We start from the raw sequence: 24,339 nt of genomic DNA, 5'->3' as shown, positions 1-24,339 counted from the left end.
TAGCTATTGTTTTTGTAGTTGCTTTTGTGGCAAGTGCACTCCTTTGCGCTTAGCATTTATGGATATTTATATGCTTTGTGGCATTGGCTTAGCTACAATGCTTTAGGAGTGAGCAGACTTTCCATCTATATTTGTATACTTATCTATTATCGCTATTGTGCAAGAGTGTGCAAATCGTGGCATCAGATCAGAGTTGTCCTCTGGCCCGATCCTTTTCTAATCTGGCTAAGCGTGAAATTTTACAAAACATTTCCAGTAAATGCCAAGCTAATCCATATATTTATTACCTGTATTAATGAGTGCTTTCTTACTCTTCTGACTTATGATGTATACATTTTCTTAGGCTCACTTTAATTATGCACTAAGACTTTACGTTTCATAATAAATCACAAAATATTTCGCCTTTTATAGCCTGTACCCAGAGGGTTAGTTTTGTGCGAGTGTACATGGAATATACAGAAGGAGGCGTGGCAGACCCCACAGAGTATATTTATTATTGATCAGAATGACAAGTTGGGTCGATGTAGCCATGTCCGTCTGTCCGTCCGTTCGTCTGTCTGTCTGTATGAACGCAACGATCTCAGTAAGTACAATATCTAGGATAACCAAACTTGGCATTCAGGTTCCCCTAAGCCCTAGGCAGATCGAGCTTGTGTTTCTTTTCCCCTGATACACCCCCCCCCCCTTTTATATATTTTTTTTTAATTTTCCTTTATTTGAGGAGAGTAGAGGGTATTTAATTGTCGGCCTTGCTGGACTGTAGCGTTCTATCTTGTTTTTGTATAGATTATCCGAAAACATTTATACATGATCAAAAAGATGAATCTTTTTTTTTAAAGACCACATGGACACTTCAAAGCGGAATCATTAAATCAATAGAAAATGTGCATGCAAATTCCTTGATTGAAATATAGAAACAAATATATTATATTATTTATAATTAATTTGTTTTTATGAAAGAAGGAAACACTTTAGGTTGATTAGTTCCCCCAACGTTCTTTCACTCTGCTTTTCCATTTACGTCATATTAGAGTGATTTTTCTTTTTGGCTCTTGTATATTTTTCAGTTCTAGTTGGCATTGAAATTGTGTTCTGCTTGTGTTTATTCCGACTGAATAAATTCTTCTAAATTTCTAGAAGTGATTCCGTAGTAACCTATTTACCCCAATCCCTTTCCCTCCAGCACATTTTCAGTTTTTAACATGACATGCATTAACGGCAATGTTAACAAACACTCTCAGCTGAATCCAGCTGCAAAGGTATTCGTCTACAAAGCGCGTCATATAGCTATTGAGGACACTTCGAATAGCGAATCGGCACATTGCTCTAGCAGGCGAATCAGTAACAGAAGCGAACGTATGGACAACACAGAGGTGCAGAATGAGCAGCCAAACCAGAATCTTCCCTGGGATATTGGCGGCTATGGCGGTCTACAAGAACAGCACCCAATTGGCTTTGGGCTTTGGGTGCCTTACATCTCCCACATGGTCGCTTGGCCCCCGGCGATGCATGTCAATCCAACGGCCCAGCAGTGGCTTTTGCCATCACAGGCATTCCATGGTACTCCAAATCCCGTGCAACAGCCGGCAGGAAGTTGGCAACTGCCAGCAGTTGTGCCTATAAGCTATGGGTATGCACAGACCCCGAATAACGACATTCAGAGCACATCCGAAATCAGTTGGCAAAGTGAGAAAAAGGGCAACCAGAACAGGAGTTACGGCAGTGGTGGTTTCTGTGAAGGAGTGCAGGACCAACAACCTAGGCAATACGGGCCGGGAGCAAGACGTGGACGACAGGCAAACCACAATAGGAGGAACTTCCACAGATCGCAAAGCCAGCCTATCCACAAGGTCAACTCGATGCCGCCCTGGATGTCACGCCAAGGGGCACACATCAAGAAAGACATGAAACCAAGGGCTGGAAACATGCAACGTCCAATGCAGCATTCCATGTCACATTCTGGACAAAAATGCGACACCTCTGCCGTGCCCAACAAGTGCGACCGGGCCCTTGACTGGCGTGCAAACCAGCGTAATTTGCATTATACGTCATTCTATAATCGCCGAGAGCTCATGCCACACATTTTTCGCATAGTTTTTAGAATTATGGTCGAGCAGAAGGACCCGCTGACGTACGCACAGATCGTCCAACTCCTGGCCACACGTCTTCAGCGCACCGAACAAGAGATCAAACGTTACGCACCCTCGATGCTCTACGAAGCGGTAGCTTGTGGCTTTTTGAAGAAGAGAAGCAACCGATTCATGATATTGAGCCACACCGAGCGGAGGCAACTCATGAGGATGCAACAGAGGCGGGCCGAGCGGTTGCAGAACGTCGACCGATCAATATTTCCATCAGCCCGATAATCTATTCGTCTTATTCGCGTCATCCACTCTTTCGCTGCATAACATAAGAAAAGGTCTTTAATACAATACCACTTAAATTCCAAGAAAACTAATGATAAACTCTTTTATTCCGGGGTCACCAAGAAAGTGCTTGCAAACAAGGAATAAAAGAATTCGATCAGCTTTGGTCTGAGACTTTATAATCTTTGGTTCATTTTCTAGCATTATTAATGCTGATTTAATAGTCTAAACGTGTTTCTATCAGTCAGACTGATTGATGAGCCTCCAACATGCTGTAAGGACTAAGAAGGTAGCATTTAGTGTAAGTTTGCAGAATTTCGAGCCGCAAGTGGGTGAAAAGAGCGGGTACAATCGGAGCATCAAAAATCAACATTGTGAACATGAATAATCAGAAAGTAGAATAGATCTGTGGTGATAGCTTTCGATGGGAAAGAGACTAGCTGCAAGTAGCTTCATAATTTTTAAATCACTTGTACTGTGTAAGTTTAAATAATCGAGAGAATCGAATCGAATATCGATGTATTGTAGCACCTATTACTTAATTAATGGAGTAGTACCCAAACGAAATCTTCTTATTTACAGTCAGCCTATCTACTAAGAGAATGATATCGAGCGAACAGAGCTGGCAGAGAAAGTGAGCCAAGTTCCAATCAAACACCATTCCATTAACTACACAAATAGATTAACATTATTATACATTATAGCCCTAAATGCTGAACATTTTAAGTATCCCACCTAGTGGCATAATTAACGTAACTTCCCTAATCTCAGTTGCCGACTCCACTCCTCTCTGTGTGCCCATATTATTGTCAGTTTCGTGTAGTGTGGAGGTCATGGAATTCCACTTGACAGCTCCCTAAACTGCTAAGAGCTGCCGCAAAGAATTGCGCAACCACAGCAACACCTTTTTGCGGCCTGCCAGCTCAGACTGCTGCTCATGACGCGGCGTACAGCCATCACATGCCAGTCAAAACAGAGGCCCCTCAGACATGCCATCAACCATATACCCAACCAGACGGAGCCAAGCACCGCGAGCAGTGATTGGCGGGAAGGGTGGTGGCCAGAGAGGCAATCAACAGACTTTATTCATATCCATTACAGCCACCTTGCTTGGCCTAAACTTTTGTTTGCACTCACCTGGCACGCCGATGTCGGGGCGCATTAATTGCCGGTGAATTCACTTTGAACTTCATTAAAAAGCAACTTAATCAAGTCATGTCGAGCAAAGTTTGCACCGCTTTCTGGGCCCCACACAAATTCTGAATTCTGCTGAATTGAGCAAAAATTATTAATTAGCAGGCGGCAAAGCTTTGCGCCCTCTAAGCCTATATATTTCTTTGCCTTTTATGTATGTGGGTATGTCTGTATGTAACTAGGCCGTGAAAGGGGGGAATGGGCGGTGGTGATGGTGGGGGTGGGGTTGGGGTTGGCGCCCATCACCACTCGCTGGTGTGGAAAACTTTGCCAACATTGGTGGCTGGTGTTCGTTTTTCTTAAATATTTCATATTTAATTGCGCGCGTAAGCAGCACATTTGTTGCCAGTCCAGCCACCATCCCCCCATTATACCCAGTTTCTATTTTCGATCCTCCACCTTAACAATCTAAAGCTCCATCCCATCCCATCACATCCCACGCCATCCTGGTCTAGGCACTCACTTACCTGCTGCTCTTGCAGCCAAATATGCCTGCCACCCGTTGAAAATTGGCAACATTAATAAAATTAGCCACGTCGAGCAGTTCACCCCCCTTCTCACCATTCCCCAGCCCCCATCCTGCTCGGCATTTACAGTTTTCACTTTTTGATTGCCGCCCGTCTGCCCGCCGAGTCACCTTTGTTTTCATAAATGCGCTTTAAAATCTGATTAGGCCCGTGTGCCTGGCTAGCCTAGGTATATTGTATGTACTTGTAGTACGTATAGTATATTCCTATACTTATGTGTGTGGCTGGGTATGTGGTGCCTTAAAGTAATTCCATAAACTGTGCTTGAAGACAACAAAAAACAAAAGCAAGAAAGAACATAAACGAAAGAAAATGAAAGGAACGATGAAAAGAAGCCGAAAAAGCGCGTGCCAAAGTTTTGTTCGACAAACGACAATTTGATGAGGGTTCAGTAAGATGTTACATACATTATGGGCATTATATCAGTACATACATATGTGTGTGTAAATACATGTATAAAAAAGCACAAATACATACGCACTTTTAGATAAACAAATATAAGAGTACGATTACATATGTGCATAGAACCAAGGGAACATTAGAAAATTAAGCTCCATGTCGTACATACATTACTTTTCGAAGGAACTCATATGATGGAAAAATATTCAGTCAAATGAGAAAGTTTCTAATGTTTCGATAACAAAAATGAACACAAATTGATGGCCTTAAATGATAACTTAATAACTAAGTCACTAATAATAAATGTTGTCTTTAATAATATATGTTAACATCTTAATGCGTTACGCATTTGGCCTTTGACCGCTGGCAGGACTTATCTCAGAGTTACTAGTATTTCAGAAGTTATAGCAGCCAAGAAAATATATTGGAAATCGAATAATATTTAAATCAAGGCATGTTTTATTTTGACGGTAGAACTGCTGGATATAAAACCCGAAATACAAAATACAAATATAATCCAAAATAGCTGCAGATTGGAAATAATTTCAACAGCTGTGGAGTTCGCTGATGTCTCCAGATAAGGAGCAACGCCGCAGGCCAAGGATTGTTAGAGTTCTATCTAGTCATGAAAATTGATTCGCAGAAGTCGCTTTTAAATCAAGTATATATTTTATGTAATTGTAAATTTAACAGGAAATAAATCAAAAGTAAATAAATTTTTCTACATAAGTAATTATATTTTTGTTTTTTAATTCAATCGCTGGAATTAAGTTCATTGAACTGAACCAACAAAACAATCAAGCACTTGGCCATCATTTACAGCTAATCCAATTTTAATCGTTCTTTCCGTCCCTCGCCAGCAAAATAATTGCCACGCACTTATGCAACTAGTTTATGCCGCTCAGTTCACGAAATGAGCTCATGAATTCTTTCATCTCTACGTTACAACCAAACCAGTAACAAAAAACGTAAATAGCATTCAAAGTGAGGATCTATTCTCTACACAATAAGTTGTAAAGCTTTACACAAGTCGGTCAAATAAAAGAAATTAGATGTGGAATAGAGTAGAAGATATATCTTACCATTCAAGGTAAGGTAAGGTTGTCTTCCTTGAAAGCATAAAATCACATTTAAACATTATTTAGACACATTTATCCGCAATTCGGCTTAATGGGTAAAAAATTAATTACAATGAAAGATAAGATGATAGTACGGAAACAGTACTGCATCTTAAATAGTTTACAGCTCATGACCAAGGAAGAAAAAGGTTTGTTATTAGAACATAGTGAAGGATTTATAGGATAGCTATGGCGCAGACGAAGATGAAGAAGTGAATCGGCATCGATGGTTCTGCAGAGAAAAGCAATTTTTAATGAGAACTATAGGAAGTTGGAACCAATTGCCAAACGGAAGTAAAATTCTAAAGAATCACCTCCTTGTAACTGAACATTAATTTAGGCTTTCATTTTTTTTTTATAAAAACCACTTGAATTTTTGAAGCAAGTAGATACTGTTTTAAAAAAGCTTAAGCTGAGGTAGCGTCCTTTGCGATTAAAAAAAAAAAAAAAAAAAAAAAAAAATTAATTTTATGATTAATTTTAGTTTCAATTTTTATAATAATTTATTATAAATAATTAATATTGAGATTTGCAAAATGAAGAAGCTCAGCAAGCGTTGTAAGCTTCAAAACCATTATAACGTTTTATAATATTAAGTATTTTCTTTTTGCATTTTTTAATTAATTTTGAAGTATTCTGGTTAACTGATTGGAAATAATTTTGCTGCCGCATGAACGCGGGAACAGCCTCAAATTCGTGTCGGTGGCTGCTGTCGCCAGCAAAGCACATTCCCGTCTTCTTCTCGGCCAGAGCAGGCATTAAAATGTCCTTTTGTCCCTTTGTCTATCTGCTCAATGGCTGGCTGGCTGTCTGGCTGGCTGGCTGGCTGTCATGGCACTGGTTATTGCTGCCATGTCTGCAACAGCATGTCAATTTCAATTTGACATTTATTTCATTGTGTGCGTGTGTGTGTGAGTGTGCTTGTGTGTGTGTGTGTGTGTGTGTGTGTAAGTGTGCGTAATAAGCCACATTCATTTATTTCAAAACCGCTTCGATTGTTACACATTCGTTGCGATTGAATATCCATTCATCGAATGCCTCGGCCTATCAGCCGCACCAAGCCACCAATTCGCCCGCCAGCCCTGCTGTCTGTCTCTCTGTCTGCCCTGACTCTCAGCCTGTTTGTGTGTGTGTGGTCAGCAATTTGATGTTGCGTATGCGTGGCGCGTATTGTCAAGCCGACTGTCCCCTCTAACCCCTCCCCCGGCCCCACCATAGACCTTTCATCCTACAAACCTGTGTGTACGCAGCCGGCAGCTACACATTTTGTGGTTTCCATTGCTGTTTTCATTGCGGCCGAAATCCTTTGCTGCTACCGTTGCCAGTAGTATTGTTGTTTCGCGGGGAGTGGGAGTGCAGAATGGCGGGTTGGTGGGTTGGTGGGGGGAGGAGCGGGCCACGCACGACTACATTGTCAAAGTTTTGTGTGTCATTATTGTGGCTGTTGGCGGTTGTTTCATGTGTGGGTGTTGGTTGCTGGTTGCTGCCTGTTGTCCCTGCAATGTTTGCTGTTGTGGGTTATTAAAAACTTTTACCGCCCAAGCGGCCGCATAAGCCGCAACAACAGCAACAACAGCAACAATACCAACAACAGCAACTATACTTGTACGTAATCATAGCAACAACAGCGTCACCATCACCATCACCCGCCACAGTTGCTCGTTTTCATTTTCATTGTGAATGTTAATTACTACAATGGCGACAACTGGCAGCAGCTCCTCTTAATTCTCAGTTACCCCAGACTCTCCACCCCCCACCCCCCATCCCCCTTCCACCCAATCAACAGACTTACAACAATTCCAGCTTTTCCACATCGCATTGAGCATGTGGGTAATTTTTTGCCTGTCCACCACATAATCAAACTTATTTACTTTATGTGACTTTTATGTGAATTAAGTTGCCGGCTTCTGGTCGTGGTTCGTGTGTCTGTTAATGTGTGTGTGTGTGTGTGTGTGAGTGTGTGTGAGTAAATGTTAAAATATTAGGGTTGTTGTTTACATTGAAAAGGTGCCACAATGTTGCACGAACCTTTGGCCCGGCCGTCATCAAAATTTATAGCGTGACAAGCACTATTAGCCGCAATAGTTTCGAAATTTTACAGTCAATGCAGTGGTTGCCATAAAACTTAAAAAGCATTATTACTTTGAATATTATTTTGATTATGTTAGTATGACGATGTTTAAAGGCTTGAATTCATTTGATTTAAGTATTCATCAACGAACAGCACAAGCCAATAATGATATCAAGCACTGCAGCGCATTGGAGACAAGTTTCGTTTCAGTTGTTTGGGAATCTCTACTCGAATTAATAATTAAGTAGCTAGAAAGAGGCATTACTATTGTACCCTCAAATTTAAAAATCAGCAAAGCGCATTCTACAAGTATTCCCACTCCCGCTTTTCACTTGAATTTAATTCAATATCTTGTTTGAATGTTAGGTGAATAAAAAAGTGTTTCTTAAGATTTAACGAAAATGTTGCATAAGGCTTTAACTGAACTTTGGTTGCGGAAACAACAAGAATAGCAAATTGTTCTTCTGCCACAGTCGCATGAAAGTGGCACGTAGGCAGGCAGTCTCTGCTGCTCTGCGGCAAATCTTTTGTCCTGTCGCTCATGTGGCAGCTTCAACGTCAACAACGACGGCAACAGCACCTGGAGCTGCTTCATTATTATTGTTCTTGTTGTTGTTGTTGTTGTTGCAGATGCATATGAGCATTTATTTTGCAATGCGGTGTGTGCATGCCTGTCTCGGCTGTCTCTGCTGTCTCTCTGTCCACCCGTCCATTTGTCTGGAGCAGGCAACAGTTGCACGAAGCAAGGCCACGCACACCAGTTGACTATGTCAGGTGAGTGCAGAACGAAGAAGAAGAAGAAGAAGGGAAGGCGTACGGAGAATGGTAACAATTTACGAGAGGTTTCTGCGACGATTATAGAGAGGCATGTCTAGAATGTTACAGTGGTCGGAAAAAGGACAAATAACAGATATAAATTATGTCCATGACCATGCCTCCCTGCAAATTATTAAATTTGAAAATTGTTTATGGAAGTACACATTGAAAATGGAAAGGCATGTGTTGGAAGCCTTTTCCAACAACACCAAATACTAGCAGAAGTAATATTTTTTGCAGTCATACTTGTAGTGCTTTTAAAAGAATTATGTACTTGTACTTCTTATTCTTCTATAAAAAAAAACGAAACTAAAAAAACTGACGAGAATGATCTGGCGATGACAAATTGAACCTTGGATTATTATGATGCCACCAAGCAACTCTCTCTCTCATTTTGTAGTATTAAAATGCAATTTGCAATATTTTTATACCCTGTACCCAAAGGGTACAAGGGTATATTAGTTTTGTGCGAGTGCACATGGAACACACAGAAGGAGGCTTGGTAGACCCCACAAAGTATATATATTCTTGATCAGCATGACAAGCCGAGTCGATATAGCCATGTCCGTCTGTCCGTCTGTCCGTCTGTCTGTCTGTCTGTCTGTCTGTATGAACGCAAGGATCTCCGAAAGTATAAGAGCTAGAATAACCAAACTTGGTATACAGATTCTCCTGAGACCGAGAAAGGACGAGTTTGTTCATTTTTTTTAACCACCCCCCCACTCCCCCCCTATTACCGATTTTCTATAACTCCCGTAATTCTTGGAATTTTGAACTAAAATTTGGTAGTTACATTAGATTAGTAATTATATATCCGTATACCAAGTTTCATTATGATAGAATGATCGGAAAGAAAGTTATAGCCATATAACCAGGCCCAATGCACACATACATACATATGTACAAGTACACAAACACGCATAAGGCACGATTCTGATATAAATGTAAATGTATGTATGCATGCATGGAATATTTTATATTTAATTAATTAATATTTAGTTAATTAATTAAATTAATTTAGTTAATTAATTAAATTAAATTAATTAATTAATTTAATTACTTTTTTGTGGGGTGGTACAGGGTATTTAAGAGTTGAGCCTGCTCGACTTTAGCATTCCTTTCTTGTTTTACTTAGAAATAAACTAGAGCCATGGTCGTTTCAAATGCTGGGCTTCTAAAGAATGAAGCTTAAATTCTAACTGCTTTGACGATTGCTGAAAAGAAAATTTATTCGCATACATCGTGGCTTAAATATAAGTTTAAGTTGCTATTTAAAACGTTTTTGATGAAAAAGAAGGGAAAATCTATGGAATGCTGTTTATGTTCATGTGCTTTTTCCAATTTATACGACTTATGGAACTTACTTTGCTACTTAAATCTGAACAGTAAAAATTGAAATAATTGTTGCTTTAATCGTCGTCGTGCCTATTTCAGCTAAATGTATTAATGTCTATTAAAGATGACGATCTTGTTTTCATAAAGAGTTGGGGGTGAGAACAAAAAATGGTGGATTATGTCACAACAACACAACATTTGTTGGTCCCTGAAATCACATTACCTTTCAGTTTAGTGTATTTAGAGAAGAGAGGCATTAAAAATTTGTTCGTACTCACAAAATTATCGGTAATTTTTTTCGTTCTGTTCATTTCATTTTTGAAGTTGCCAGTGCTCAGTGGTTGGTGGCGTAGCCCCGTCACTCCCCAAAAAGAACTACAAACAAAAATTTCGCAGCTGAGTAAGTCGATATGGGCTTTAAGCCATTTTAGGCTTAAAGCCTTTTGCCACTCAACACATACATATATACACATATGTATGTATATATGTACATATTTATTCGCATGGACGGGTTCTTCAATGAGGCCCTCCTGCTCCTGCTGCTGCTGCTGCAGCTACTTCTGTTCCTGTTCCAGTTCCAGCTGCTGCTGCTGCTGGAGGTAGTTGCTCGCATTGTCTTTGTCTTTGGCTCGCCGGCTCGGTATGGTTCGTTTAGGGCTCGGTTCGTCTCGTCTCGTCTCGGCTTGGCGCCAAGTTGAGCACAATGCTCACGTACGAAATAATTATAGCGCAAGTACGTGTTCCGCATATGGAAGCACATGTGGCCAGGACCAGACTTACGCGACAGAGCCCATCCATGGCTCTTGGCTCGCACATGCCTTAGCCCTGCTTTTTCTTCTTTGTCGTCGTCGTCGTCGTCGGCATCGCCATGGCCGCCTCCTACTCACATTTTGTTGCCATATTTATTTTCGGCAAGCCATTTTTAGGCATATTTTCCGGCAGTAACAGCAACACCAACAATTTCCAGCACAACGATGATGAAGATGATGATAATGAAGATGAAGATGGCGACGAGGTCGACGAGGACGACGCGGACGCGGACGATGACGATGACGCTGGCGGCTGTGTCGCGTAAAGTTTGGAAAAAGTTGTTAGTTTTTTCTTTGCTCTTACTTTGTCGCCGTATGTCAAATTGTTTGGGCCCCTCACGTGAGGGCTTTCTTGCAAGTTGTTCCCTCTCTTGTTTTTTTTTATGGTTGTGTTCTTTTTTTCTGCTGTCAAATATTGACGGTTGTTATTTTCATATTAGGTTGGCAGTAAAAGAAAATCGAGTTGCCGGCATTGCTGGTTGGTTTATTGGCATCATATGGCAGCAAGGACAATCCTGATAGCTTAACTTGTCGTTTAATTCTTATTTAGAGAAGGTCCTACTCGTAGTGTGTGTTCAGCTGGGAGCTATTTTATTGCAATCAGTCAACAAATAAGTGAGAAATAGTCGAGGCGCTGATTGAACGCCTGATCGTAAAATGCATATGAGATTGTTTTCATGATTTCTCAAAATATATATATATATAATCAGCTGCTGTTTTCCCTTAATCATCAATTCGAGTTTTCTATTCCGCACAATTTTAGATATGAGCATACAAAACAGTTTAGAATTCTAGCTTCTTGCTAACTATACTTAGAAACGTTTAGACTTATAACATAAGCTTTAAAATAAAAATAACACTCAATGAATGAATGCTCATTTAATTTTGCAAATCAGAAAGTATTGAAGTGACGCTCTGTTATAAAAGATATTATTTTCAATCCTCAACAAAAGTAGAGCCGATTCAGACAAAACCCAAATACTTTCATTTCAGTATCCATTAGATTTTCTTCATAACTCTTCCGTGACTTTTGCTTATTATTTTTGGGAAAGCCTGGTTAGCTGCTTAAATACTGTTTCAAAATAGATTAATTTATTAAACGAATGACTAACGAAAGAAACTTTTGAGTATAAAAATTAAAAAATAGTCAATAAATAATTGATGTCTTGATTGAAGTCGTGCCAATTGCAAAAAGTATTAATAAAGTTGTCATCTACAAGCAGTTAGGAGTACAAGTAAGTGTTTTGTGTTGAACGTAATTGTTATTATTATTAATATTACTGCCATATACTTGGGTATAAATAGTTAGCACACTTGGTTGGCAAAGCAACAACTCCTTCAACTGTGGCGTTCATCCTTGACTGAGCAGCGCCGGCTTCTGGCCAAGTGTGTTGTGGGTAGGAGGGAAGGGGCAGTGGGAGGGGAAAAGCATTAATGGAGGAGTCATGTGTCGCAGCTGTTGCATTCTGTGCCTAAATGTGCGTTTACCCAACCACAAAACGCACACATTCCACACTCCACCAATGGCTGGCTGGCTGGCTGGCTGGCTGGCTGGCTGGATGGCTGGCTGGGTGTCTAATCGCGCCGCTGTTTGGAGCTATTTGCCATGATGCACACAAACATTTATATATACACAGTGTGCAGGTTTATCTATATGTATGTATGTATGTTGGGAGTGGTAGTTGTAGTTGCTTTCGAAGACAGTAGGGACAGTAAGGCGGCCGGAGAGCTGCACAGAAAACTCTCAAAGTTTTGCACAAAAGTCCAACATATGTTACTCTTCATGCATGTTAAGCTCGGCCGGAGACAGTGAGGCGAGGAAACAGTCAGTCCAACAGTTCGCCAGCCTGCTAACTTAGTTTCAGTTGCCACACACACACACACACACACGCACACACGCACGCACACGAATAGAATATGCGCCTCGGCTATGTAATTATAACAAGTTTCTGGGCAATTTTTCTGCCTTCTTTTACTCTACATATGTGTGTGTGTATATGTGTGTGTCTGTGTGTGTGTGTGGGCAGCTCATGGCTTGGCATAAGTTTTTGATAAGAAAGTTATGATGAGTTTTCTTCAGCCAACCACCTCGATCCCCAACCATCCATCCATCCATCCATCCACCCATCTATCCATCCACGCATCCATCCGTCCACACAAGACTGGCACATGTACACGCAGCTGTTTATTTTGGCCAAATTAGTGCAAACACATCTTGTTTTGAGTTGCCGGCCGAAGGAGCTGCGTGGAACATGTGCAACTAATTTCTAGTTATCAAGATGTGCTTCATCTGATTTTTATATTTGTAGGCAGCAGTTGGCCGGCCGTTGCCAGTTAACCCAATACCGCCAACAAAACTTTGTAAGTGAGGCGTGAAAACCAAAAAAAAAAATACATTCTGTGGTCAATACTTGTAGCGCCTTAATGGTCTGCTTTACTGTTTGCCAGAAATTTAACACAATTATTTAATAAGCATTTCATATCATTTAGTTAACCGTTGTTGTTGTGTGTTTCTTTTCAGGAATTACGGATGATCTTCAATTTAAATTCAGCTCTCTTGGTCCAAAATTTCAGTTGCCACTCGACTCGAATCTGTTCCGGCACTAGACTTACTCCAATATTGGCATTGCAAACAGCGATATATACAGGTGGGTACCAACTGCTATATTGGAGTATTTGAAACGTTCAATTGACCAAATGAAAAGAATATCAACCTGTCTGTCTGTATGAACCTGTATTTCTAAGTAGCTTTACGAACAATAACCAAAAGAAGTAGCCGAGTCGATAGAACAGGCTTTTCGCTCTCTATTTGTCTGTATGAACGTGTTTTACGACTACATTTTGGTTTTACACTCCAGTCTAGTCAAGGACAAGTCCTTACTCTTAACATGTATGGAAAAACTGAAGTCAGATTTTAAGCTATACTTTTCAGATTTCTAGTCCAAACGAGATAATTCCAAATACTCTTTCCTCGCTTGGCCGGTACAGAAATGTTTATCGATTCTATTGAAGTTAGCTCTGCTGCCCAAGGCTGTAAAAGTTTTCTAGAGCATCAACAAATGATTAGATTAGATTTGATTTAGAATACAAATTAAAAGCTGCCTTTTAGACAAAGGCTGGAGTGCCTTTACAGGTGTAAGAGCTGTTTGGTCCAGGACTAATCTTAAGGCTGCCACTGCATTGATTTTCGTACTTCACGCCCCAAAGCTATGCAACAATTTTTCTCACTGACAGCTACTCAGACGGACGAGGATGAGGAATGACGACTAATTTACATTTCCGACACAAAATGTTTCGAGTGAGTGCGTGTGTGTGTGTGTGTGTGTGTGTGTGAATATGTTGTTGAGTTGTGTGGAGCTCTACCTCGTTCCCGCCAGCCCGATGTTCTGTCTGACAACTGTCAAAAGTTTATTTATTTGACACCAAAAAAGTTGACACAGACACCAGTCAGACAGTCGGAGAGCCGTAGAGTCAGACAGTCAGATAGCTTCTCAGTCTCTGAATGGCCAACATGGCCAACTGGTAGTATATAAATCGCTCACCTTCCGAACGATGATCCGCATGCATGGAAATGGTAATAGGTGTGGGCGTGGCCACAGCTTGTCACACCAAAATCCGATTTATATGCCTTACTGCCAAAATTGGATTACAATTGAGTTGTAATTATGCGACAACAAAACGTCGGGCGGTCGTCATGGGGCTGGTGGCGGTGCGGTGCGGTGCGGTGCGGAGTGGTTCCGTGCCGAGCTTAGGGTTGGAGCAATTGGGTGGCTGGGTGATTGGGTTGGGCGGCAGGCACTCCCTCAGGGTGGCTCTGCTGTTTTTCATGTTGCCTGCATTTTCACTAAAGTCATTTGTAAGTTGCCTTCCCGCCGCCTGCCCCCCCCCCTGCCTTGGCAGTGTCTGGTTTGTGTCGTCGTCTCTTTTCAAAGTCGCATTTTGCATTAATTAAAACTGATTTAATTGAAGCTTGTCGTTTTGCTTTTAAGCATTTTAGGTTTTGTTGCTTAGCTGGTGCGGGTGATGAGGCTGACGACGACGACGACGACGACATGTTTTGCAGACGACGCATCAACAACGGTGTGTGCGTGTGTGGGTGTATGGGTGAGTGTGTGTAGGTGTGTGTGCGTGTGTTTAGTGTAGCAGTGGGAGTGGGGAGTAGTGGGGGCAGTGTGTGCGTGAAGTGCTTTTGACTTGTTTTTCTGAAATGTGCTGCTTTACAACTGCTTTACAAAAAAGGTGAAAGTTTAATTAAATATGCATCAAGTGTGCGCATTTTGATTAAGGCCTACGGGCTGACTCTGGCAGACTTCTGTCTCTGTCTCTGATGCTGATTCTGGGCCGAGACGAGGCAGCGAGCAACCCGAAGTTTTTGTCTTTAACAAAATATTAGTGAACGGCCAAAGAACGAGGCACCTTAATTGATGTCCCCAACCAATTTAGTCGCAGCAAGCAGATACGTACATATTTACAAAGTAATTGACTTTGACAAAATATTAATGATAGCACTATACGAACTATTCATTTTTAAAATAAACAAATTTATTACAAAGTAATATTGACAAAATATTAATGATAGCACTATACGAACTATTATTTGCTAAATTAAACAAATGCTGTCTCTGATTCTGGGCCGAGACGAGGCAGCGCGTAAGCCCGAATTTTTTGACTTTAACAAAATATAAGTGAGAGGCCAAAGAACGAAGCACCTTAATTGATGTCCCCAACCAACATAGAACAACATGTAGAAAACTCATATGGACTGGAATAATAAATACTGATATAGACAAAATTCTTTAAATTTCAATATGCAGATGACACAAGTATGTAATTATTAAGCATATAGGTCTAGTGTAATCCGCAGATCGAAATATAACAGACTTTGTTGTAAAATCTAAAAACAATTACTTGTATTATAAAAAACTTATAAATTGAAATAAGGCTCCTCCCTCCTTCTTCTCCCTTCCCAATCACTTAAAGCTTGTTGAACATTTTCAATAAATATCTAAGTATAATCGACCTAATAGTAAACCCTTAATTAGAAAAATAGTCCAAACTCGTTCTGCAAGCGGAGCCTCACACCCCTAAACTCAAATTGTTGCCAAAATACATATTTGTACCAAAAGTGGTAGATAAAGTAGATGAGGATTGTTTTGCAGCTGAATACAAAAACAAAAGTTTTCGTTCTAAAACCAATTACGAATGGTGTCAATAGTTGGCTGAGTTAGATAATACTTGTTTGAAGTGCTTGATCCTAAAATAAGGCATGGAAATACCTAATTATTTGAGTAGTAGTTAAATAATATTTAACTATTTAACTATTTAATATTTAAAGTAATTATTTAAGTAGTTTTATTTATGCATGAGTCGTGATTATTGGACATGAGATAGTGCCAGAGGTTTCTCCTCTTCTGGCAACCTTTTATAACTAAAAATATAGCCATTCGCTGATAATCCAGAAACGTGTTCTATCAAGTTAATATTGTCAATAATGAACAACAAGAACAATAATAAAACATTTCTAAGCGCTTTGCATTTGCTTTGCTTTTTTGCCAAACGGCTGAAAACCCAATTTTGAATTTTTGCCTTTATGGTTTCATTAGACTCATGGGTAGATACTCTCTAGATACTTCTCGCTGACAAATGCATATTTTAAGTTTTCCAATTCATTATACACAAACAATTCATGTAATTTCGAAGCTAGAGTAAAGGTTTCGCATCCATCTGTTTAATCTGCTGGGAGTCCAATTGTTTCGTTTGACATTGTTGGGTCCTGGCAAACAGGCCTGGGAACTGTTGTCTTCTCGAAGATTTTATTTATGCCTTTGTGTCACAAACTCAAAGTTGATTTCGTTATTTTGAAATTAAACGAAAGTTGTTTGTTTTTCAGGTATTTTTTTTTCGCCATTTACTAAATTTCGGTAGCATGAATCCCTTTCGGCCACGCCAAAACCAAGCACAGCGCTTTATAATCCACCAACAGCAGTTGGAGCAGCGGCTGCAGGAGCAGGTGCAACTGGAGCAGGAGCAGCTGGAGGAGCTGCAACAGCGACAGGAGCAGCAGTTGCAGACAATGCGGGCCGCACACTTCAATCAGAACCATGGCATCGATGCCTTCATCCAGAACTTTAACGAACATGTACAGCTGCACAACGCCCATCTGGATGTGGGCGGTGGCGATGGTCTGTTCGTGTGGAGCGGTCGTCTACCGCCGGCAATGGGTGCCCAAAACGGCAGTGGCGATACACGCGAGCAGATGCTCTTGGGCCACCTAATGATGCCAACGCTCTGACGATGGTCGCCGTGATCGCCGTGATCGCCATGATCGCAGAGTGTAGGGGATGAGTTGTGCGTGTACGAGTAGTCTCCGTTTTTGAATACCTTCCCGACTGTTGTTACACACCACACATTTGCGTTTGTCGCTCTATTTTCGTAGCTGCATCGATTTCCAATTTACAACACCCACCCACCCATGGTCTATCTATCTATCTGCACATGGTCAACAGTTGCCGTTGTCTGGAATTAACTCTCCTGTCGGCCTCATCATTACTGCGATTATGTATTATTATTATTATTATTTTGCTTTTTGTTGTTGTTTATTTCAGACCAACAGCCGCCGTGTCGCCATTGCGGACGCGAGCGGGCGCGCATGAAATAATTTCCTGTTCAATGAGCAATTACTGTAATAAAGATACATCTCAGCTCTGTTCCCCATTGTCTGTTTCAATGCTACCTCTGTCCAAGGGGTGGCTTCGGGCTACTAGGCTTCTGGCTCCGGCTTAGGCCGCTGCATGAGTTGACAATGCGGCTGTCGTCGACGATGATGACGAAGCAGCCAATGCTGATAATGACGATGAGTTGTGAATGGAATGATGGGGCCTGTGTCCTGTCTGTGGCCGCCGCTCAGTGGAGCGCTCTGACTCTAGCCGACGCATAAAAAGTGGTACTGTATTATATTGAAACTCATGCCCTCTCCATATAATTATATACGCATATTCGGGCGTGACAAGGGGGGCGCATATACTATGCTCGTATGTGTGGGTGTGTCACTTAGCAGGAGGGGGAATGGCAGTAATTGAGATAGAAAAGAAGGAAGTCGAGCAACAAGGAGTAATTGTTATTGATTCTGTGTAAGTGGAAAAGTGCACTTTAGTGGATGGGTAGGAGGATGGCACTATCCAGGGATAGATACGCCAGCAAGCAAGCCGAGGGGGTTGACGTTATAGGAAATGATTCGCTCCATAGAGACAAGTCACTGGCTGCAGATTTGAGTTCCACAAAGTACGCTTTCTTCTCGCTTTAAAAAAAAAATCGAAATGGGAACAGGTCTGCTATAAACATGTATCGATTTATCGACAACAATGCACCCACAGGCACCTGTTACCCCAAACGTGTATCAACATTTTGACAGCAGCTGTAGCCGCAAGCAAAGATGAAACCGATCTGATTCCGCTTCTGACTTCGACTCCAACTCTGACGTTGATTCTGAAGTCACGGCATATAGTCAGTCAGCCAGCCAGTCACGTGGCATATGTGAGCATTATGTGGTCTTCCACTTGCTATTAGCAGCCGGCAGTGTCAAGCTGTCAGGCAGTCAGAGGCAAGAACAGTGGTTATGGGTGACGGCTGATGGGCGATGGGTGATGGGTGAAGGGCGTGCGCCCCGACATGGCTTCGGGCTCTTTGTTTTGCACATCAAGAGCACATTTTATTGCTTTATGCGTTTAATGAAGTGTTGCCGGCATAGCGGCAACAAATTGCCAGGCCAGGGCAGGCCAGGCCAACCCCAACGGGAGCAGCTTTTAGGCAACCCTTCGCTTTCACTTTTGGGTCAGAGCAACCTTTCCACAAGGCAACAACCAGCCAAAACAGCTAAGGGCAGGCCGGCAGCAAGCAGCATATCAAAAATTTGTGACAGCCTATGACTGACTGACTGCCAAACTGCCTGACGGAGCAAAGGAATGACTGATTGATTGACTCGCTGCCTCCCTAACTGCAGACTGCTTGCCTGCCTGCCTGCCTGCCTGCCATGTTGCTCCATCTATTCATGTTTCTGTACATCTCCGACTCCCAACCCAGAACACGTTTGTAATGCATAAAGAATGAAGCTTAAATAAAAGTTGGGAGATGAGAAATAGGATTAACTTGTCACACAATTGAATTTAATTTTCCATACACATACACAGAACGCATCTTAAAAACCCACACCAGCAATACTCGTATTCATGGCATCCACATTCACCCTCTTTCCCATTTCTCGTACTCGTATTGCTGATGCCATTTCTTGTTGTTGTTGTTGTTGTTGTTAGGCTTGCTACGGTCTATTACCTGCACATTGGGGAATACAATACTTCTCTTTTTGAGTTGAAAATGCTTTTGTGGCCTTCAGTGGGCAAAGTTTTTCCTCCTTGTTCGTTGGATGATTCAGTTTTCTTATTACATGAACTTCAGATTTCTCAAAGAAATCAATATATACAGCAGCTTTCGTTTGCATTGTTAGCTGAGATTTGTTGTTGTTGTTGGCCATTGTGATGTGGCGCCAAAACAAGAATTGAAGAATGGTAACATAAATCGAGTCATATATAATCCATATTCTCGACTGTTGTAAATGCTATACGATTATAGTCCAATAAGTAAAAAAGGCTTAAGTAATTGATTTTTTCCGTCTTTGCTGTTAATTTTAGGTAAATATATTCCCGAAATGATTTACTCCACAATATTTTTATTTTAGGGCGTTGGCTACACGACCACCCCAACAATTTGACGATCAACCTGCTGGACAACAACGAACGGACCAGGAGGCTGCTCAGGACCAATCCTCTGGACCTCCCCAGGGACTAGCCAGATACTACAACATCATCATAAATGAAATAATTAATCGTTAATTTGATTTTTTTAACAAATTTAATGATTGTCCACGATGGACAGTTTTCAATAAAAACACTCTGCTAATATACATCCCATAAATTTCAGGGCGTTACTGTGCTTAGTAGGCTCTGGCTTTGGCTTCAATCGAAAACGACACTTACTTAGCAAAAAAGAAAAAGCTATTGTATACAATTTCGGACTTACAACGTACAAGTCTCGTGACCCACTCAGACAGAACCCGTGCGCCGTACACAGTATCCTTGAACATTATTATTGTTTTGATTTAGTTATCGCCTCCATTGCCGGTGCAGTGGACCGTCAACGTGCCATCAAATTATCCGTGAATCGTAGTTTTTGTGCTGTCCGCTACTGTCCCCTATTATGTCCTCCGCGATCACATCTGAGTCGGAAATTGATCTGTGCTCCGTCGATATGTTGCGTCGTCCAATCAAAACCCGTTCCTACTACAACAGCAACAATTCACGCAATCTGCTGCGTTCGGTCGAGACTAGGACCACAAAGAATAGCCCGAAAGGGCCCATTAGCTGGCGGCGTCAAAGTAAGGATAATCTGTGGGTCACCGCAACTCCACCGAACAACAAGTCTATCAAGGAAGGCCTGGCTCAGAAGCGACCTAGCATGGAACCAGTCGCCCAACTGGCATTTGGCTCGGCACCCCAAAGCAATGCGTGCAAGAAACGCCGGTCGCAAATGGTATTTACATCACAGCCGAAGGCCAAATCTACAGGATCGGTAGAGTCGTCAACGTTGTTGCCACTAGCGACCAGATCCTCGCCGCCGTTGCCATCGCCCGAGACATTCCAGTACCGCAAGTCCATAGACATTTCCAGTAACGACATTGGACCCATTTTGGGACGTGGAGGCTGCACCATCGCGCACATCGAGCGCGAATACAAAGTATCCGTTAATCTGGATCGCCACCGCTTGCTAGTGACGGTGCGGGGTTGCGAGGAGACGCAGGTGGTTAGCGCGATCGCCGACATACGCAAAATCATTAAGAATAATACGCCCGGTGCTGGAAACTTTGTCGGCGGCCAGCAGATCATGCCACTGCCCCAATCCAGTAAGCTGCCAGCCACAAATTGGCGCAGTCCCTCCTTTCGACGGTCCACCACGGATACCAATGCAACGTCACGCACGCGTTTGAGTTCTGATGTGCTTCGTGCCCCAGCTACGGAGCCAGCGGTATATAATGAGGCACCCGAGGTGACGGCACTCACCGAACAGGCGGTGATAGACATGCGTGCAGAGAATGACAATACGATGGTGAGTGTTGTCCTGAATCCGGGCGCATCCTCGCAGAATGGGGGGGATGATGAACAGCAGCCGCACCCAGTTATACCGCGACCCATCTGGCTGTTTGATCAGGCTTTTGCTCAGTACGGCAATAACTGGAGTACACTGCTGGGTGAGCGCTTCGAGCGTCCTACGCCCATACAGGCACAGGCATGGCCCATACTCTTGCAGGGCCTGGATCTAATAGGAGTTGCGCAAACGGGCACTGGAAAAACACTGGCCTATTTGCTGCCAGCATTGATACAAACGGAGCGACAAATACGGGTATGCAGCGGCCCTGGACCCCACGTCCTGGTGCTGGTACCTACACGCGAGCTGGCCGCGCAAATCGATAAGGAAATGCAGACTTTTAAGTCGTCTTCATTGCGCTCGTAAGTAAGCATATACTTAGAAGCTAACCCCCATTACTTAAGCATGTGTTGTTTCCCGCTTTCTCAGTGTCCTCATTGTGGGGGGTGGCGATCGACGCGCCCAGATAGACAGCCGCAGTGCACACTTTATTATCGGTACACCCGGTCGTCTAATTGATATGCTGGACTCCCATCAGCTTAATATTGGTCGAGTTACGTTCTTGGTGCTGGACGAGGCCGATCGTATGCTCGATATGGGCTTCGAGCATCAAATTAAAAAGATCCTGAGAGCCTTGCGTACCACTCACCAGACTGTAATGACATCGGCCACATGGCCTCAGGAGGTGCGTCGTCTAGCACGTATGCTCACACGCAATCCCATTCAAGTTTGTGTTGGTACCCAGCATCTGTCCACCACACACAGCGTTAAGCAGACCGTGTGCGTGATCCAGGACCACGACAAATTCCCCCTGGTAAGCCAAGCTTATTGCGGATGGAGCTTCGCTGTAGGTTGATCACATCCTTTAGCCTTTGATCCCCATCTGCCATACTATACTATCAGATGTGACTCACCCCACAGCTTGTTGCCTTTTTAGGTGGCATGGCGTCCACCGATAAAGTAATCGTCTTCTGCCAAACCAAAGCTCGTGCCAGCGATCTGTCGTTGGAGCTGCTGCTGAACAAATACCACAATGCCTGTCTACATGGCGCTATGGAACAGCACGAACGTGTCCAGGCCCTAAGTGATATTCGTTCGGGCTATGTGCGGGTGCTGATTGCCACAGACTTGGCTTCACGTGGTCTGGACATCGAGGAAGTGACGTGAGTAGAGCTTTGTTTAAAATTCGATTTTCCCCATTTTCTTTCTACTTGCCTTCAACTGGCTAGCCATGTCATCAACTTTGACTTTCCTCGCCACATCGATGAGTATGTGCATCGTGTGGGACGCACCGGACGCGCTGGCCGTACAGGTAACTCTATTAGCTACTTCACTCGGAACGATTGGGCCAAAGCCAGCCAACTGATACGTCTGCTAGAGGAGGCCGAGCAAGAGGTGCCTGTGGAGTTGCGGCAAATGGCGCAGCGCTATAATCTAAATCGCCAGCAGAGACGTCGCGATAATAGCACTGGGAGCAGGATGTCCAAAAAGTTTTCTTCATGTGAAGACTCCCCTTCATACATATACCAATAATCGTCAAAATCTTCTGTGTACTCTATTTAATAATGTCACTAAATGAATGGTACATTGTCTGTCTCATTATAAATATACACATTTTCCTATTTCATTGCTCTCCACAAAAAGAAAAGACCAAGAGAAAAAGAAAATATTAGCACTAGTTGATACAATCTTGAAATGAATTTTAAACAATTTTGCTGGGGAGCTTAATAGTTTACGATTTTTATGGGCAATTGAAATATTTCTATACCTTTACTTCATTATTTGTGTGGTGATTTATTGCCTTGCCACAACATTATGCCGATCTGAGCCAACGTGTGTTTGAAAAATATTTTTAAAATTTCAGCTGGCATTCACAAATATATCGGAGTGTTTCAATGGATAAATCTTGCTCTGATTAGTATTTATTGATGGAAAGCAAAACTGAAAGCTTGTGGAGGATATTAGATTATTGGAAAGCTGACCAGTTTTGTAAGATGAGCTCATTAAGACCTTAGGAAGCAAAGCTTACCATTAACTTTTTATAACTAATCATGAATAATTGGGGCTCTCGACATTATTTATGGGAAATTTTGTATCAATAGATTAGTAGACGCAACAAGTCTACAAAGAAAACAAATTGCGGATGGCATCAAACGAAACATCTAGATAGTTGACATTATGCGACGAAAGATAGCATATTTCATTTTTATTTTTACTTATTTATTTATATACAGCTTAGAGGTAATTAAAATTACAGATAAGCTATGGTAGTTGAAGCTATAGCGATGTGGCCTTAGGCTTAACTGAAAAAAAAATATGCATTATTATAGTGAATTTATTTTAATGGAGCCATTTACAGAAGTGATATTGTGGAATTGTTATAGAACTATAATTTATGAATTATATTTGATGCTCTAAAAAACTTTACGAGTATTTTAAAGTTGTCTTTAGACGGACAAAATAGAGAAGTGGAGAAGTGGTCACTTCATTCATAAATACAATTAGTTAAGCAGTAAAGAAACCAATTTTATCTGAGACCCTCGAAAGACAAAAATCGATAAATATAAGCTGGATCTTAATAAGCTAATGCCAGAGGCAATTCATTCAATAATGAAACAGTTGCAAGAATTTGTGACTCTCACGAATCAACGTAGAACTTATCTTAGCCGTAAAGGCGGAGCAAAAATTCGTTTAAATTAAACCATCGGCAAAATATTACTTTAATATCAACATATTGACATAAAAACGGCTTTAAATCACAATTGCAGGTAAAAGCATTTTACAGATTTTCAACTTTAATTTTATTATTTTTATATTCATTTTTCGTTTCAGATTGTGATTTGGAATTGGAAAATGAAAAGACCTAAAGTATGTACAAGTTCGCTATATCTATAGATCACATAAATCTATTCGGAATAATGCTGTCTTAAGATTTTTCCTATTTAAAAACTTTATAGTTCTTCTTGTGGGAGAATCAACTATGCTCTGGTTTCATTTTGGGCCTTGAATGCAGCTTTGTTGCAACGTCAGCCATCAATTTTTCGACATGCGGGCATCCCATCTCGCTTGGAAAAGGCCAAAAGGCTGGTCGAAGGAAGGATGCATTTGCCATGCCACTCACATGGCTGGGAGTCTGCTGATTAGCCAAAACAAAGAGTGGCACACGTTCATTAGCTGTCAAGCAAATGTGGCAACTGGGCAAGTGAATGGATGAAGTCCCGCCATATGCCAGTACTCGCCACTGGATGAGTTCGTTGCGCCCCCCCCCCCCCCCCTCCCCCCTCCCTCAAAACAAGCAGCAACAACTTAATTAAATAGGAACGCTTTGTGGGGTTGGATGGGATTGGAAATAGTGGACTGTGGCATCGCTACTAAATCCTTTCTCCGCCGCACCTTTGCCAACATTGCGTCGTTTTGCTCGCTCCTGTCCTTCCCGTTCTCGTCCTCCCCGTCGCCATCGTCGCCATCGTCGTCGTCGTCGTGCACATAAAAATGTCTTATCCATTTGCC

At 41.9% G+C, this 24,339-nt stretch overlaps 3 protein-coding genes across 6 annotated transcripts; all 3 read left to right on the top strand.

Moving 5' to 3' along the window:
* The first annotated feature begins 1,202 nt into the window (after positions 1 to 1,202).
* LOC115629470 lies at positions 1,203 to 2,458 on the top strand. The gene is made up of 2 exons (XM_030525941.1): positions 1,203 to 2,031; positions 2,095 to 2,458. Exons 1-2 carry the CDS (start codon positions 1,203 to 1,205, stop codon positions 2,364 to 2,366), a joined length of 1,101 nt encoding a protein of 366 aa, XP_030381801.1. The 3' UTR covers positions 2,367 to 2,458.
* A 7,630-nt stretch (positions 2,459 to 10,088) lies between these two features.
* Positions 10,089 to 17,345, top strand: LOC115629523 (splicing factor 3B subunit 4-like). 2 transcript variants are annotated; one of them, XM_030526003.1, is made up of 4 exons: positions 10,090 to 10,226; positions 12,945 to 12,996; positions 13,157 to 13,283; positions 16,526 to 17,345. In XM_030526003.1, the coding sequence occupies exon 4, from the start codon at positions 16,562 to 16,564 to the stop codon at positions 16,925 to 16,927; it is 366 nt and encodes a 121-aa protein (XP_030381863.1). In that variant the 5' UTR covers positions 10,090 to 10,226; positions 12,945 to 12,996; positions 13,157 to 13,283; positions 16,526 to 16,561; the 3' UTR covers positions 16,928 to 17,345. The 2 variants fall into 2 exon arrangements, with proteins under 2 accessions (XP_030381862.1, XP_030381863.1); XM_030526002.1 differs by lacking the exon at positions 12,945 to 12,996 and having other exon boundaries at positions 10,089 to 10,226.
* Positions 17,346 to 19,686: 2,341 nt separating this feature from the next.
* On the top strand, positions 19,687 to 22,435 carry LOC115629503 (DEAD-box ATP-dependent RNA helicase 20-like). 3 transcript variants are annotated; one of them, XM_030525982.1, is made up of 4 exons: positions 19,687 to 21,191; positions 21,259 to 21,643; positions 21,751 to 21,992; positions 22,059 to 22,435. In XM_030525982.1, the coding sequence occupies exons 1-4, from the start codon at positions 19,885 to 19,887 to the stop codon at positions 22,360 to 22,362; spliced, it is 2,238 nt and encodes a 745-aa protein (XP_030381842.1). In that variant the 5' UTR covers positions 19,687 to 19,884; the 3' UTR covers positions 22,363 to 22,435. The 3 variants fall into 3 exon arrangements, with proteins under 3 accessions (XP_030381842.1, XP_030381843.1, XP_030381844.1); XM_030525983.1 differs by lacking the exon at positions 22,059 to 22,435 and having other exon boundaries at positions 21,767 to 21,923; XM_030525984.1 differs by lacking the exon at positions 22,059 to 22,435 and having other exon boundaries at positions 21,733 to 21,867.
* Positions 22,436 to 24,339: the final 1,904 nt, after the last annotated feature.

This window comes from Scaptodrosophila lebanonensis, unplaced genomic scaffold, assembly GCF_003285725.1.
Source record: "Scaptodrosophila lebanonensis strain 11010-0011.00,11010-0021.00 unplaced genomic scaffold, SlebRS2 tig00000155-arrow-arrow-pilon, whole genome shotgun sequence".
In the NCBI taxonomy this organism is placed as follows: Eukaryota; Metazoa; Arthropoda; class Insecta; order Diptera; family Drosophilidae; genus Scaptodrosophila; species Scaptodrosophila lebanonensis.
Note: the sequence above shows the minus strand (reverse complement) of the source record. Positions and strands in the feature narration are given on the sequence as shown.